The sequence below is a fragment of the Carya illinoinensis genome, chromosome 7 (genome assembly GCF_018687715.1).
Source record: "Carya illinoinensis cultivar Pawnee chromosome 7, C.illinoinensisPawnee_v1, whole genome shotgun sequence".
In the NCBI taxonomy this organism is placed as follows: Eukaryota; Viridiplantae; Streptophyta; class Magnoliopsida; order Fagales; family Juglandaceae; genus Carya; species Carya illinoinensis.
The window spans coordinates 2,587,933-2,605,039 of NC_056758.1; the positions used below are offsets into that span (position 1 = coordinate 2,587,933).

At 35.2% G+C, this 17,107-nt stretch overlaps 1 protein-coding gene across 1 annotated transcript; it reads left to right on the forward strand.

Moving 5' to 3' along the window:
• Positions 1–532: 532 nt before the first annotated feature.
• On the forward strand, positions 533–14,830 carry LOC122316747 (acyl-CoA-binding domain-containing protein 4). Its single transcript, XM_043133508.1, has 18 exons — positions 533–928; positions 1,550–1,620; positions 2,276–2,339; positions 2,430–2,501; positions 3,418–3,609; positions 3,698–3,775; positions 7,753–7,863; positions 8,016–8,082; positions 8,451–8,512; positions 8,800–8,939; positions 9,296–9,422; positions 9,532–9,646; positions 10,014–10,102; positions 10,282–10,365; positions 10,450–10,638; positions 12,480–12,635; positions 13,692–13,751; positions 14,299–14,830. Exons 1-18 carry the CDS (start codon positions 767–769, stop codon positions 14,482–14,484), a joined length of 2,025 nt encoding a protein of 674 aa, XP_042989442.1. The 5' UTR covers positions 533–766; the 3' UTR covers positions 14,485–14,830.
• Positions 14,831–17,107: the final 2,277 nt, after the last annotated feature.

Genomic DNA, 17,107 nt, shown 5'->3' on the forward strand with positions numbered 1-17,107 from the left:
TGGATAGTGAAATGAAATGAAATGGTTTTTAAAAATTTTATATGGTTAAATTAAAAAAAAATGAGATGAGATAAGTTGAAATGATTTATAAATAGTAATGAGATTGTTGAGATAAGATTAGATGATTTTTTAAACTTACGTGTTTAGATTAAGAAATTAGATGAGATGCGATTATTTTAAATTAAAAAGTGATTTTAAAATAAGTTTTTGAACGAAAGAGTAACTCTTCATACAAGTTGAAATTTCATCTCATCTTTAAAATTAAACAAGTCCTGAGATGACCAAACACACTATCAATACTATAATTTATAACTTTAAGAATTTTAAAAAATATAAATAATTATAGTTGAAATATAATATTCACCTAAGATCGCTATTATGGAAATATTGGCAAATGAATATTAATTATAAAAAGATTAAAAATTTAAAAATCCAAACCTCAAATATATGTCCATCACATTAATAATGTTATTTAAATATTTTACTGGTTTTGGTGTTTAATTCTTTAATTTTTGATGATTCGTACCAAACGTCTCATTCCATTCCTGTTTGTATTTTCTTTGGTTAACTGGGAGAAATCCTTTTTATTGTTTTCCCGTTTTCCGCTCGAAAACTCAACGGGGAGAGAAAAGAGTGAGATCTAATCCAAAGACGAGGGATCCACCCCCAAACACGTTCCCCCTGAATTTCTTTAGCATTTTCCAGCTGCAATATTTTTCCAATTATTAAATACCCGTCGATCTGAGCGCAGACCACAGGGAGACCAATGGCGATGGCGCGGGCGACCTCTGGGCTCCAATACCCGGAGCGCTTCTACGCGGCGGCCTCCTACGCCGGCTTCGATGGCGACGCCAACTCCACCTTCAAGGCACTCACCTCCAAGTTCTCCAAAGAATCCGCTGCCATCCTTTATGGCTTGTATCAACAGGTACCACCACCATAAGCTAATTCTCGCTTTCTCTATTCCGTTTGTCACCGATCCGGTGCGTTTCGATTAAACCGCACGCCGCTTTGATTTTTCTGTTCTGATTTCTGCTCAGATCAATGGAAAATGTCATTGTTGATGGGTGCATTGCGTGTCAATTTGGCGTTGATTTGATTTGCGTGCTGTATTTGGTGCAACGCTGCGCTTGATTTGGTTTTTTAGGATTGTTAGTTTTTTGTAGCCATACGCAGCTTGAGTCTCTGTTGTGCGTGATCTATATTGGTAATTGAAAGGCCTGCGTTTCGTTGTTTGAATGTAGTTTTTAGGTAGATCTGGATGTTAGGGTTGATATCGGCTCCTTGTTAATGGCTGATCTGTGGTTGTGAATCTTGTGATTGGCTACTGCGGAATAAGTGGGGAGAGGGTAGGGGAAAATTTAAACTCGGTGAATGAGAATTGGGATTAATCTGTATGGCAATTTAAGTGTCGGTGATTGAGTAGTTTAATGTTAGTGTGGAGTATTTAATCGGTGAATGTTTCAGAGTTTTTGACGAAGAATTGTTTCTTTGATTTGGTGTGCTCGTCACTGAATACTTAATTTTCTGGTTTCATTTCAATTTGTAGGCGACAGTAGGACCTTGTGACATACAGGAGCCTAATTCTTGGAAAGTTGTTGAGCATACAAAATGGAAGAGGTTCGTGTCCTTAATCTCAAACTCCTCTGTCAGATTATTATTATTATTTTAAGTATCATATTATTGTTTTTAATTCTAGAAAACACTCTATATTCACTCTTGTAGTGTAAAATCTTTTATTTTTCTTTCAAATGAAGTTTCCTAGATGTGGAAATGAAAGGATTATCATAATGCTAGGAGAGCCTAGGTTCTGAACTGTTCTTAGGTAAATTCTTCGTTAGCTGTTCTTAGTTTGAAAATTAGATGCTGAAAAGTATTTTGTAATTCCTATTCGTTTCAGGCTTCTTATACTACAACACATGATATATGGGACTAATTAGTTTGCAGTCTTAGAGTTGGGAAAGCCGAAAATGGCTCGAGGGAGAAGTTTGAAATGTTAATATAAAATAGAAAAATGCTTGTTAGAAGTAAGAAGTCTATGAAATAAATAATCACACCAGTGTTTAATTCTTGTGGAGAGTTGGGTTGGAGTTGACTGGGATGTGGAAAAAGGTAACTGCTGTGCATATAATGTATGATGCGGAATGTGATCCTTGTGCAATTTTAGGCCATCTGATGCTTGGCTTCCTTGCCTTTTTACTTGATTTATATAGTTTCATTTATCTGTTTTGCTACTTTTTTTTTCATTCTCATAAGGATTTTATTATTTATGCAGCTGGAGCGGGCTTGGAAACATGTCTTCCACTGAAGCAATGCGTCTCTTTGTGAAAATATTGGAGGTCCATGCAAATTAGATTTTCTGGGCCATGCCACTGTAATTTCATTCAGAAGCATAGCTGATTGTTTTCTTTTCTTTTCTTTTTGGATAGGAAGAAGATCCAAGTTGGTATTCAAGAGCATCTAACTTTGTTGCAGAGCCTGTAATGGATGTCCAAATGAATGTGAGTATGTAGAACTTGTATATATTTGTGGTTTCTTCTTGTTCTACCTTCAAAAATTGGCTATGGATTGATTTCTCAGTGCAAATTAAGAATTCAGTGTTTGCATTTGAACATGATTGATGACTTACGAACTAGAGCAAGTGCAATATATCTCTGCTGTCACTAACCATGGACACCAACAATATTATCGGTACCGCAACTGCTGTTGCTGGCACTATATTTTGACAAATATCCATTATCCTTTGTACTGATGCTACCACGAAGACACACCAAATTACAAAAAGCATTGTACCACATTAACAATGTCTCACTTAGACCTCCATTACCATACCACTGCCACTTCCTACTCCACACCATCACCCTTAACTTCACTGCTTTCACACTTGGCATTGCCTAATTGCAACCCTTCTTCCATCGTCACTGCCAACACCACTACTCAGTTATTTTAGTACATAATCAACATCACTCTATCCTCCATTTTTAATCAACTGGCTTTATTTTGTTTATTGACAAGTTAGACATGCTTCTCCTGGGCGATCCATTTTAATCCGCTGAGTTTGTCTCTGATGTTTTCTTTAAATGTGAATGTGTAGATCTTGATTGTTGGTTGGACATGTATATACATTCATGTTTCATTTACTTTTGATAAGGTCCTTTCAAAATGAAAAAGAAAATCTTCTTTTTTTTTAAGTATATTTATTTATGTTCTCACTCCCTAGTGTTTGGATCTTCACCAATATCTGTTTTTAGTATTGTGATGGGTAAAGAGGAATAACTGGGAAATTGAATTGCATGTTGATGAGAGCCTTAACTAACATGATACTTAATTTTGCATGAGGGGCTATAAATCGCTCCCTTGATTGTGTTCGTACTAACTATATGTTTTTCTTGTATAATTTTCACAAATGGTACATAGCATAATTCAACAGTTGAGCCAGTGGTTGTGAATGGGAATTCTTTTGAGACAAAGACTATCCCAACTGAGAATGGGAACCTGACGGAAACTCAGGATAAAGATGTTGTCTTGGAAGGCCTTGGTTCAGTTACTGTCTATGATCAATGGGTTGCCCCTCCAATATCTGGTCAACGCCCAAAAGCACGATATGAGGTATATACATGTCTTCTCTGTAATATAAACTAGTTGGAGGCATTTTCTTCTTGTTCTTCTTTTGTCTGAACAAAGCACGTATTTTCAGCATGGTGTTGCAGTCGTGCAAGACAAGATGTACATATATGGAGGAAATCACAACGGTCGTTACCTCAATGATATTCATGTAAGTAAATTATCTGTTCATAGACATGCATAGTTGAGCTCATGCTATCTAGAATAGCTTCTCCCATTTTATCTTTTCTCTTGAGCTATTGCCAAGGTGCTGCATTTTCATTCATTATCTCTTGTACATCATTCACCTTCAAATTTTAATAATTGTTAACCCCTAGGGGTTGGCTCAAGTGGTAAAGGTCTTGGGCTTGGGGTATGCTCCCCCTAGTTCTAAGGTTCAAATCTCCTTGGGTGCAAACAATCTCTAGGGGCCATCGGACTAGGGGATTTTCTCCTTGAATTGCCCGAGATGCTGTAACACCCCATTCTCATAGGATAGAGATGTTACTAACGTACATAATATAATGCCCGGTAAAGATATTCATATCCTGAAATATCTCATTTATTGAAAACATTAATTAAACTGAACATAACTGTTTTTGAAAACATAAAATTGAAAATGTAAAAATAAAAACATAAACTAACCCTACGTGTGACTTTTCATCCAAAAATCATAGAAGAAACTAAGTCCTTGCACTAGATCTACTCCTGGTCCTCTAGCTTTACGTCCTTACAATTATCATCTGTAACAGTTAGACGTAAAAGAGAACAAAGAACAAAAAAAAAAGAGTCGAATACTCAATAAATAGTACATCATACCGTAAAACATAACAAGACTTAATTTTTGAAAGATTCTTCAAACATATATCATTCACAGATTCTCATAGCATGTTTATTCGTCATCAACATGAGCGGAAACATATATAATCATAGTGAACATATAAACATGAACGCATAAATTACTTGTTTATCTTGTCTTTCACTTATTATATGGTGAACCATGCTTGAGTCTGTAGCACCCCATACCTTGTCATAACATGGAGTGAAACACGCTTGAGTCCGTGGCACCTTATGTTTCACTTAATATAAGGTGAACCACACTTGAGTCCGTGGCACCGCTTAGCATAACTTGTGGTGAACACGCTTGTGTCTGTGTCACCCTTAACATAACTTGAGATGAACACGATTAGATCCATGTCATCCTTAACATATCTTGTGATAAACACTCTTAGGTCTTTGTCAACCTTAACATAACTTGTGATGAACACGCTTAGTCCATGTCATCCTTAACATAACTTGTGATGAACTCGTTTAGATCTGTGCCATCCTTAACATAACTTGTGATGAACACACTTAGGTCCATGTCATCCTTAACATAACTTAAAGTGAAACACACATAGGTCTATGTTTCACTTAACATATGGTGAACCGTGCTTAGGTTCGTGGCACCGTCTTAACATAGATTGTGGTAAACACGTTTAGGTCTGTGTCACCCTTAAACGTCTTATCTTTCTTAATACATGAGAACTTATTTAATATCATGAACTTTTCTAGCATGGCATATACTTGTAAATGGCATAGCATAACATGGCATATCCTTGTTCATGGCATAGCATAACATGGCATAGTCTTGTACATGGCATAATATGATCTAAACATGAACATTCCATGGCATACATGATCTAAGTTCTATATGAACTTTACCTAACATACTTGATCTAAATACTTCATGATATTACATAGCATATAAGATTTAATCATTACATGAACATGGTATACATGATCTAGGTGCTATATGAACATGGTATACATAAACTGGCTATTTTATTACATGGCATACTTGACTTAAATTACTACATGAACATTTCATAGCTTCCATGTGATTTTAGAATCATTCACTGCATCAACCAACAAATTCATTCATAAAAGCATAATGTCATAATTCATCAAAGATCGTAAAAGGAATCTAACCTTGACTTAGCTTGTAGCCTAGCGTAGACAAACATCATATTTTGATACACCATTAGAAAATTTACAGTACACATGCAATTATATGATCATACTGATTACCTCTTAGCGCTGCTTTCAAAAACTCACGTCGTAGCTCGTAACCTATACGAGGCACTAATCGTTACTAACTTTTCTAGAAAACGTGTCGTAGCATTCTAAATACTTAAAATAATACCAAATAGATAATTTAATAAATATTCAATTATACAAAGATTACATAAAATAATATTATTCAAAACTCATCATATTACTTAATATTCTGTGTAAACATATATCTTAATAATTTTATAAAAATTTAGTTAAAGGTCAATTGGAATATTAACCAAAATAATAGGCTAAAAAAATAATATAAAAGAATACATTAAAAGTATACTAATATGCTTAAAATCCCTTAAATATTTTCTGATAAAAACAAGTCTATGACTACTATATTTATTTAAGTAAAACAGCCCACTCAGATACACTAAAACAGTTTCTCATAAAACACCATCAACTCACATTAAACAGTATACTAATTTATAAAATCAACCTACTTAAAATAATAAATATTTTCTGAAAAAAATAGTAAAACAAGCCCACCCAAATTAAACAAGTCCAGTTAAAAACTAAGTCTAATAGGTTCATTTAAAAGATAGGCCGAACACCCTTAAAAAGAAAGCAATTGGTTGAATGGGCTTAAAGCCCAAGGGCCAATATAATTTAAAGAATTTGGTCAAGGAGGATAGAGGCTAAGGGTCGAAGGGCATAAATGTGATTATGGAAACATTGAAGGGGCTTTATGGCAAGTCTGAAACATAACAATAAAAACATCAAAATAGATGAATAAGGAACTGGACTTGGGAGAAGGAAGCCGTGTGATACTCACCAAATAAAAAGAGGACCAACTGCGATGGTGGATTTGGTGGCTGGTTTGACGGCAACACAAGGGTGGCTGGGAGTGACCGACGACGCAATTGGGTCCTCTGGGTAGTGGTGCGACGCGAGAGAGAATGAGAGGGTTAGAGAGAAACTGAGAACTGAAAATCACGAGGAGAGAGAGAGAGAGAGAGAGAGAGAGAGAGAGAGAGAGAGAGAGAGAGAGAGAGAGAGAGAGAGAGAGAGAGAGAGAGAGAGAGAGAGCTCACCAAAAATGGTGCAGGGTGCCTGATCGGTGGTTTTTGGGCAGTTGGGATAGTGCTCTGACCTCCCCAGTGTGGTCGATGGTGGTAGGCCACAACACCCAGTGGTTTTGGTTGACGAGAAAGGCTTAAATGGTGATGGCGTACATCGAGGTGGGAGGAAAACTCACCGTCGGCGGGCTCTGTGGTGAATTCAGGTGAGGAGGCGGCTGTTTGGTTGAAGGGCCGCATGAGTAAGTTTCTCTATGTGTCAACTGGATTTTCTTGCATTTAAAATTGAAGGTCCCGTGGGATTTTTATAGATGAGGGAGAGGGAGATGCCATGAGTCTTGAGGATAAATTGGATAAAGTCTGGAGTTAGGAGTTTGTTTTGATTCAGGGTTCGTATTCAGACTGAAAAGAAAACTAACGGGATAAAAGTTTGGGTTAGGGGATGAAACTCAATCAACAACAAATACCATCTTAAAATCTATTTCAAAACATATCTCAAATTTATAATAATAATAATAATAATAATTACACTTTTGGGATCGGGATGTTATAGATGCACTTGCAGGAAACTATTTTCCGAGGGCTTGTGCACCCCCAGGATTAGACGGGACGTTGTTCCTGGACACCTGGTGCCAATCAAAAAAAATATTCAATAATTGTTGCTCCTTCCAAAAAGGGAAAAGTAAAAGGAGCTATCACTGTATATAATTCTGTGCTTTTGCAATTCTTAACTTTGTTTCTTAATTTTTTGTTCCTTCTTATAGATGAAGTCCATTCAAAATTTATTTATTTTTTACTTTTACATTGATATGATTACAAATTTTTCTTTTTGTGGGCCATGGCTTTAGAGTTCAATGGTCTCAGCTTCCATGATTTCCTTGTAACAATTTCTAGCTCTTAAAGCAGTGTATTCACATGTATACTTCCAATGTACCTGGCTTACGCCTTCTTTACATCAATAAAATTTAATATTACCTATCAAAAAAAAATGATTACAAATTTTTCTTCCCTAATTTGAGGAGCAATGCAGGTCCTGGATTTGAGAAGTTGGGCTTGGTCAAAGATTGAGGCAAAGACTGGGGCTGAGGCACTTGAGTCATCATCGCCAGTGACATTTTCTCCATGTGCTGGTCATTCCTTGGTTAGTATGTAGACTTTTCATGAGGATTTATGAACTTTTACATGACATCTATTTCTTCTGCAGACGTTTTCCATTGATAACACTGATAAAAAAAAATATTTTCCATTGATGACAATTTTAATTAGTGGTCAAAATATCGTTTTTGTCTTTAGATACCATGGGAAAATAAGCTTCTTTCAATTGCTGGACATACAAAGGATCCAACCGAAACTATACAGGGTAAATGTCACTGCTATTTACTTTGATATATTCAGAGTTTGCCACCTGTAGAAAATTTCACATCGATAAAAGTGGAAATATTGTGGAAAGTTTTAAGTTGGAGTATTGTTTAGTGTGAGAAGAGACAAGTCTTGCAATAAAATGGAATCTTCCCCCTTGCCTAACCCAAATTTTCGGTTACACACCATTCACCTGTAGAAAGAGATATATCTTCTCAGGATTATTGACAGTGAAATGGTATGGTAGGTTTTATGATTTTTTATTAATTATTTTATCCTAGTCAAAAATGAAAAAGAAATTGTATGGTTGACTTGCACTGCAGTTACCCTCATTTTAGTATTTCAAACTATTGCTCTCTATCATGACAGTGAAGGCATTCGATCTGCAATCTAGCACTTGGTCAACATTAAAGACATATGGTAAAGCACCGGTAGGTATCTGGTTTTTTCTTATCTTTTTAAATCTCTGACAATCAACAAATATATGAATCCTTGCCATGTTCAAAATCTTGAATCAGGAGTGTGCTTATGGTTTTTGGATGTTCCTGAGATGGGTGGACATTTATTGTTGTGTCCATTTTGGAATTAATTGTCTATAAAGAATCTAGAAAAAGCATATATCTAATTCTCGGTTTTCTCAGTTTGACATTACTTTTGGAATTCACTGGTACTTGCTAAAATATGTGTCGTAAATGTACCTTGTACTCATGCTTTACAGGCATCACGTGGAGGTCAGTCGGTGACCCTTTTTGGGACAAGCTTAGTGATTTTTGGTGGAGAAGATGCAAAGAGAACTCTCCTAAATGATCTGCATATTCTCGATTTAGAAACTATGACCTGGGATGAAATAGATGCTGTGTAAGACATCTCAAGCCTTTTTATTCTTTTGTTTCTTTCTTTCTTCTTTTCTTTTTTTTTTTTTTTTTTTTTTGCACTTTTTTTAAATCTGTTAATGGCATCCATACAAAAGACAATTTGCAATTGTATTAAATCCAATTTTCTGTTGTCTGTTCTTTACTTGTATGAATACTCTTTTATCTCTTGAAGGCTGGCTTATGATAGACCAAGAAGAAACATTATCTTTTAGGCATATAGTATGAATAGTTTTATAGTTACATTCTGTCTACTGTCCACTAGAATATAATAGAATAGAATATAAAAGTAGATATATATTGGTAAAGTTTTTATCTTATCATATATTTATCATTTTGCAGGGGAGTGTCTCCTTCTCCGAGATCTGATCATACTGCTGCTGTGCATGCTGAGCGTTATCTTCTGATTTTTGGTGGTGGTTCTCATGCTACTTGCTTCAATGATCTGCATGTTCTCGATTTGCAAGCTGTAAGATAACCAACTGCCCCTGAACTGTTAGTCATCTTTCCCACTGGAACTGTTAGTTATCTTTCCCACTGGAACTGTTAGTTATCTTTCACACATTTCAATTTTGTAGATGGAATGGTCAAGACCCACTCAACAGGGCGAGATACCGACTCCACGGGCTGGACATGCAGGTGTGACAGTTGGGGAGAATTGGTTCATTGTCGGTGGTGGTGACAATAAGAGTGGTATGCAACCTACAAATTTAATACTTGGATATACATCGTGATCAAAATGTGATTTAATATCATGGGGCACAGTTTGATTGAGTTCACATAGATTCTTGAAACAGATTCTAAGCAGACATTTATTCACTCTGTGGGATAAGATTTTGAAATGAATGGCCTTAATCATTTCATTAAATGCATTTTGAAGAGCTTATAAGCTTTAGATCTTTCAGCTCCCTGATAATTGTCTGTATTTTTTTACTGGATCTGAAATGTGGTGGTGTCGTAGTATCTCTTTTTGAACAGGATATGAGCTACAACTTTAGCAGAAGTGCTCCATATTTCCCAATCAATTGACTATTTATTTTTTCTCATTTGCTTCTGCCAGGAGTCTCAGAAACTGTTGTCCTCAACATGTCTACACTTGTTTGGTCAGTGGTAACTACCGTTCAAGGACGAGTTCCAGTTGCCAGTGAGGTATTTGTTTTGCAGGAATCTTTAATTGTTCAATTAATTTCAAGGCGTTGATAAAATAATTTGAAGGCTTTTTGTCAAAAATTGCCACTGGTTTCAAGCAAAGTCATCCCAGCCTCTTTTGGAGCTTGATATTGTTTTTCCTGAAGTTGTGGTTAACTATCTAATTTTCTTCTATTCAGGGCTTGGGTGTGGTTGTAAGCTCCTACAATGGTGAAGACATACTTGTATCTTTTGGAGGATATAATGGTCGTTACAACAATGAGGTGAATGGTCGCTTTGACTTAGCCGTGGTTTTCTTCTACTGCTTTTGCTCCATATTCTTACTTTATTTTGCTTCTTTCTGTTAGGTTAATGTTCTTAAGCCAAGCCACAAATCAACCTTGCAATCAAAGATGATTGAAACTCCTGTCCCAGACAGTGTTTCTGCTGTGCACAATGCTACAAATCCTACAAGAGATGTGGAGTCTGAGTTTGACGCAGGCCAAGAAGGGAAAATTAGAGAAATTGTTATGGACAATGCTGAGTCAGAGCCTGTGGTATGTAAATCTTGCTAATGTTGAAATATTGTTCATTTTTTGGCCTTTATCTTAGTTCACTGGAAATATGCTGCTATGCTGAAAATCCTCCCTAGAACGAATCCCAAGAAAACCAAAATACACCCACAAATTCTTAGCGAGTCCTGCAAATATAACTACAAAATCACAGATTTTTCCCACAAATACAACTACAAATTCACAGATTTTTCCTACAAATTCAGAGATCTGTCCAGAAAATACGACCACAACTAACAATTAGGGATTAAAGACTCAAAAGATGACTAGGTCTTCAAGACTATATACATCAAGATCATAAAGACCTTTAACCAAACCATCCACAGTGAAAGCCATGGGAATAAATCGTTAAGACGAAGACGGAGAAAGCCATAGGAATGAATGCCAGAGTGGAGGACTAGAGCTATCTATTGAAGTGAGGATGAGAGAGAGAGAGAGAGAGAGAGAGAGAGAGAGAGAGAGAGAGAGAGAGAGAGAGAGAGAGAGAGAGTATAACTGCAGAACGAAGCTAGGTTTATTAGGTTTATGTGAATGTGATTAAGAAATGGATAGTTAATGATGTTGTTTTAAGCATCTTTTTTAGATAATAACAAGCAAAAGAACAATCAAGGCATTTGAACCCTAGATTTGGAGGTATAGATAAAAGTGGTTAACAATTAGGCTGCTCAATTACCGTTGGTTTAGAATGACACAATTTTATCATATCAAGTAAATTTTATTCCTTTCTTAAATAACGGTTGGAGTCAAAGTTGAAGTTGCAGAGTTTTGTTGGATTGCAAACTCCAATATTGATTTTTTTAGAATTCAAACTCAGATTCTGAAGTCAAAATTCCGACTTCAATCTGTTACCACCCAAGGAAAGTTTAAGCCACATCTGGGCATATACTCCAAAATGACTAGTCAATGTTACCATCAGAACCCTTCAAATCATTAAACGGGAAATAACTTCTCCTTCCCAAGCAATTTGGGATCCCTTTCATCACCCCTACCCTTAAATCCTTGGCATCGTCATCAGGTCAATTCATCATAGGCGGCATGACTCAATCTCACATTTCTGGTTAGGTTTAGCTTTGATATCATTTATAATGATTCAAGGAAAACCCAAGACACAAATGTGCCTACACTCCAAGAGGACTAGTCAATGTTAAATTTGAGCTTCTTGAAATCCCTGTAAAGGGCAAGGAGTTCTCATTCTCAAGTAATGTGGGATCTCATTCACTACCTTCCTATACTCAATCCAGGGGTATTATAGATTGGAGTGTAGTTTGAGTGGAAAGCAGAATAAAGTCGGAGTTTAGCATTTTTCACAGCCCTAGGGATTACAAACACCAGTAGTAACACATAAATTTACAAGCACTTCCACTGAATATATTTGTGTTGCATTTTGTGAGAGAGTGCTTCTTGACTAAACTCAGTTTTTGTCTCTCTTAGGTATGGTAAATCAATTTTGAGCCACAGTTAAATGACCTGATTGTTATATGCCGGATAATTTCATACATTAATTATTTAATTTTCTTCGGAAATTTTCTTTTCTTGATCTATAAACAAATTTTATTGACATAAGAATTGTCAAGAGCCCATGTAAAATTTCTTATGAAAATTGCAAATCTACTCTCGATATTTTATTATTTTGCAGAAGATACATTTTTTCAAGAGCACCAGCTCTTCATTTCTTGTTCTAATTCCGCATAGGACACATATGGCACTCCTAAATGGTTCCCAATATCCATTTAACCTTTGTTTCGTTATGTGCATTCATGTAACTTGTGCTTGCTTTCTCTCTCTCTGTCCACTTTTGGCACAACCAATTTCTGTGCTTCATGCAGAAGTCTAAAGGTGAGCCAAGCAATATTCATCTTTTGGCAACCCTCAAGGCAGAGAAAGAAGAATTAGAGTCATCATTGAGCAAAGAGAAGATTCACTCTCTGCAGTTAAAGCAAGAGTTATCAGAAGCCGAGATTCGTAACACTGAACTGTACAAGGTAAGAAGTTGAATGTATAAAACAAATATAAATTACTTTCTGTGTTTATTTTTATTCTTTGACAGAAGCAGAATCTGTTAGGAGATCTATTTAATGGAGTGTGAAGAACACTTTTTATTATCTTTTAAATCCCATTTCAAAAAAAACAATTGTTTTGAACTTTTGGTTGTGGACGTGAGTATTGGACAAAAAAGGGAAATGGTACTCTGAATAATAAGTTAAGGGGAGAAGAAAAGAGGGGTACATTTTAACTTGTACCTTACAGCTTGAGGATGTTATGACAGGAAAATATAGTCCCTCGGGAATATGGAAAATGATATAAGCTGAGTTAATTTATGATGGTTTTGCTCTTATTAGAGATAAGATGGTGGAGAAGTTGCTTCAACTAAATAAATTACCACTTTGATGATGCCTGATTTGACATGCTATGCTGGATTGTACAAAAAGCTGTGCTACTGCTGTGGTGGAAATTCTTTCATATGAAATTATGAATGGGAATTATTGTTTTGAAACCATTAAAGATTTTAGGCAGATGTTTGCTTCCAGACATCTCTTCTTCATTATGCTGGAAAATGCTAGAGAAAAACTGTAAAACATTACAGTTTTGTCATGGCATTCGGTTTGATGTTGGACATAATCCTTGACTTTATTTTCTCATTAAGGTAACCAAGGCTCTGGCGGGACACAAGGAATCCCATAGTTTTTTTTTAAGTGAAAAATAATATTGATAAAATAAGGTTATTTATCAAAAAAAAAATATATTGATAAAATAAGGGATTGAGTTAATGTCACTAATTCCATCCCATATGTGCGTGCTGTGTTTACCCATAAGGAAAAAAAGGAGTAAAAGCTTGCATTTCTTAGATTTGCTTTGATAATTTGAATTGAGAAGTGTTAAGTTTATGAAGAAGATTACAAAAAGAACTTGCAAACTGACACGCTCAATTCTTTGTGGACTGAACATTTCCCATTCAATTTCCCATCTTCAGTAAAATGTTGCATATTTTTGCCCTTTTCCCTATATATGTCCTTAATTTCTTGCATTGTTTCTTGTAGGAGCTCCAATCTGTTCGTGGTCAGCTTGCTGCTGAGCAATCAAGATGTTTCAAACTTGAGGTATCTATGATTCTATCTCATGCTGTTAAACTTGGTTAATTAAATTGGAAGACACCTCTATTACTTTCACTTCCACTATTCGAATGAATGAATATCTTCATTCTGAGGAAAGGGGAAAGCCCAATCTTTATGACCGGATGTCATAATGGACACCTTATGGATGTGTGAAGACTGGAAGTCGAGATATCACTTCATGTTTTTTTGAAGTTCTCACCAGTTGACAGCCTCTAGCTTGAACATCCGATCATTAAGTGGATTAGATCATTGTAAGTGTGACAGTTGTTGAAGTATGTGGTGAGCATGAAAAGCTTTGGAATATGAACGAACTGTTCAATTGCTGGAATACGTTTTACTTGTATAAAAAGATTCATTCTTCATCCTTGATTTTATCTTCTTTAGTCACACCGGTTAATGTGGCACATTTTAAATGGCTCCTTAGGTTCAAATGTGTCAAATCAACCAGTATGACTAAGGATGAAGAATAACATTGCTAAAAATAAAAATGTTGAAATATGATTGTCTGCTAATATACTCTATGAACGGACAGGTTGATGTTGCAGAACTACGGCAGAAGCTCCAAACAATGGAGGCATTACAGAAGGAACTGGAACTCCTCCAAAGACAAAAGGCTGCATCCGAACAAGCTGCCTTGAATGCAAAACAGAGGCAGGGCTCTGGTGGGGTGTGGGGCTGGCTTGCTGGAGCCCCTCCTGGCCAAAAGGCTGATGCCTGAAAATTTGTTTAAGCTTTAGTCCAATTAGTGATTGCAAGATTTGATTCCTATTGATCCATACTTCTTTCTCATATAATCATATTTTCTTTTTTCTTTTTTCTTTTTTTATGTTTTTTCTTCCCCCACCCAGAAAAGATAACATTTTCTTTCCTGTGACGGAAATAATATATCAGGTTTTTGTTGGTCAGAAGCAAATCCCCTTGGCTTCATGAATGCATTTACTGTAATTCGGTCATCTAGGGTTTTTTTTTTTTTTTTGTCATTTGGACTGTTAGTGTAATATTTTGCTTGTAACGAAAATTTTGTTGGAGTTTGTATTCGAAGTAAAATGTATTATTTGAGTGAAGTAGAGATTTCCATTGTTTATTATAATTTTGTTGTCGCCTTGAAAAAATTATTTTCAGAGGCTTTCTGTAAATGTTCCTTCACAAACGCACACGCGCACACCTTCTGCATACACGTCATTCCAGACATAAATTTTATTGTCATTATGTCGGGGGTTGCAACAGATTCAGGCCATGGTTACGCAGTTTAGATAAAATTATAAGATGAAATAAAAAATTTTGAATAGTAATAAGATTTTGAATTTAAGATAAAATGAGATAGTTTAAAAAAAAAAAGTGTGGATAATGAGATGAGATAAAATAATTTAATTTTTATTTTTTAGGATTTGATAAAAGGATTGGCCCTACCAATAATTAAAAATCATTTAATAGATAATAGTTATGAATATATTAAAAAAATGTAATATTTATTATTAATTAAAAAATATTAATAAATAAATTTAAATCTTGTAAAATATATGTAGATAGTGGGTCTCATCAATTTTTGTTTTTGACTAAAAATATTCGAAATGGGATGGAAAAATAAAGGAGGAACGTTTACTGTTAGTTTTTACTATTTACTGTACATACATTTGAAAAAACTTGTTAACTATTTATTGTCAGTATTTTTACCGTTTACTGTTAGTATTTTCACTGTTTACTATAATTGTTTGAAAAACTTTTGAGATGAGAGAGAAAATTGAGGATGGCCGTTTGAATACCCGGACGAAATGAGCTGTACAATACAAATGAGATAGTTTGTATCTCAGCTGTGCATCCAAACCTAACTTCGTTTGTCATATATATTATTGAGTAATTTTACATATAATTATAAATTACGTAAATGTCGTATAATCGTTTTAAAAAAAAATAAAATTTATTGTTTAAAAATTAATTTTTTTTATGTAAGTTTCATAGTTTATTTACTTTTTTTAAAGTAATTACACGGCAGTTATACAATTTACAATTATAAATATAGTTTCTCATTGTGAAATAATTTTGGAGTTAAGGTCAATTGCTCTTAGACTTTGCCTTTTTTATTATATATATATATATATATTTTTTTTTTAAATAAAATCTTTCCTACCACTCTATTATTGTTGAGAGTGACATCGAGAGAGATATTGAGCACCTATATATCTAAGAAAAAATCTACACAACTTTCCAACACCTCAACATCCTACTTTTTTTTAATTTTTTAATATTTTTTAATATTTTTTTTTTGAATTTATTCTTTTTAAATTAATTTAATTATTTTATTCATTATTTATATATTAAATATTTGATAAAAAATAAAATAATAAAAATTAAAAAAAAAAGGTAGGGTATTGGAGTGTTAGAAAGTTGTGTAGCAAAACCCATATATCTGGATTAGCGTTTCGAATTTGAAACCTTAAATTGGATTGGGCCAATTCAAATTCCACTTTCATGCTAATCAAAATCGACGGAAACGCTATGAGAGACAGGGAGATGGAGACAGTAAGAGACTGAGGTAGAGAAGAGAAGATGAAGAAGACAGAGACGGGGAAAGTGAGAAGAGAAAGCAGATGGAAATACAGCTGAAACTACCGTAGAAGGAAACCATTTCCTAACTCCATAGACTTGGATGGGAGAAGCATGTTAACTCGAAGTCTTAAGGAAAGTAATAAGCTAAGTAGAAACGAAGAGTCGATTACAGTTTCATAAGGGTCTGAAGGTTGGAGCCTACCAATAGGCAGTGCATGAGCCCTACGTGCCATTTTGGGTGGCACGTGAAGCTAACTCGCTCTGAAATTTGATGGTACAATGCGTGTAGCTTAGAGGTGACCACAAGGCAATAAAATCAATCATTTTCGTCTCAAAAGATAAAAAAAGACGCACACACACGTACCAAAGATTTACATCAATGACTTCTAAGCTAGAGTAGCGTTCTTGCTTCGTATTTGAACCTGTTTGTTTACTCGATTGGGGTGTAGATATTTTTTTTTTTTTTTTTTTTAAAAAGAAGAAGAAAAAGTTGGGGGAGAGGGTTGCCGGTTGAGAGCTGTTCCATAAGTGGCCGATTTTTAAGCAAAATTTGCGATGAAAGACGATGAAAGCTATCCATCCGCCGAAGGAAACTCTTGTTTCAGACTCTGTTTTAAGTCCAAGTGGAACTTAGCTCAGGCGTTTTGCATGGCCGGCTTCCCCTTGAACGGCTACCCTGGCCCCACCATTACATACATTAAAGGCCGGCTTTAATTAGATTGTTTGGAAAAGACTCGCACCAAATGAAAATGAAAATATAGCCACCCCATCGTTTTCGTCACGGAATGGTGTCC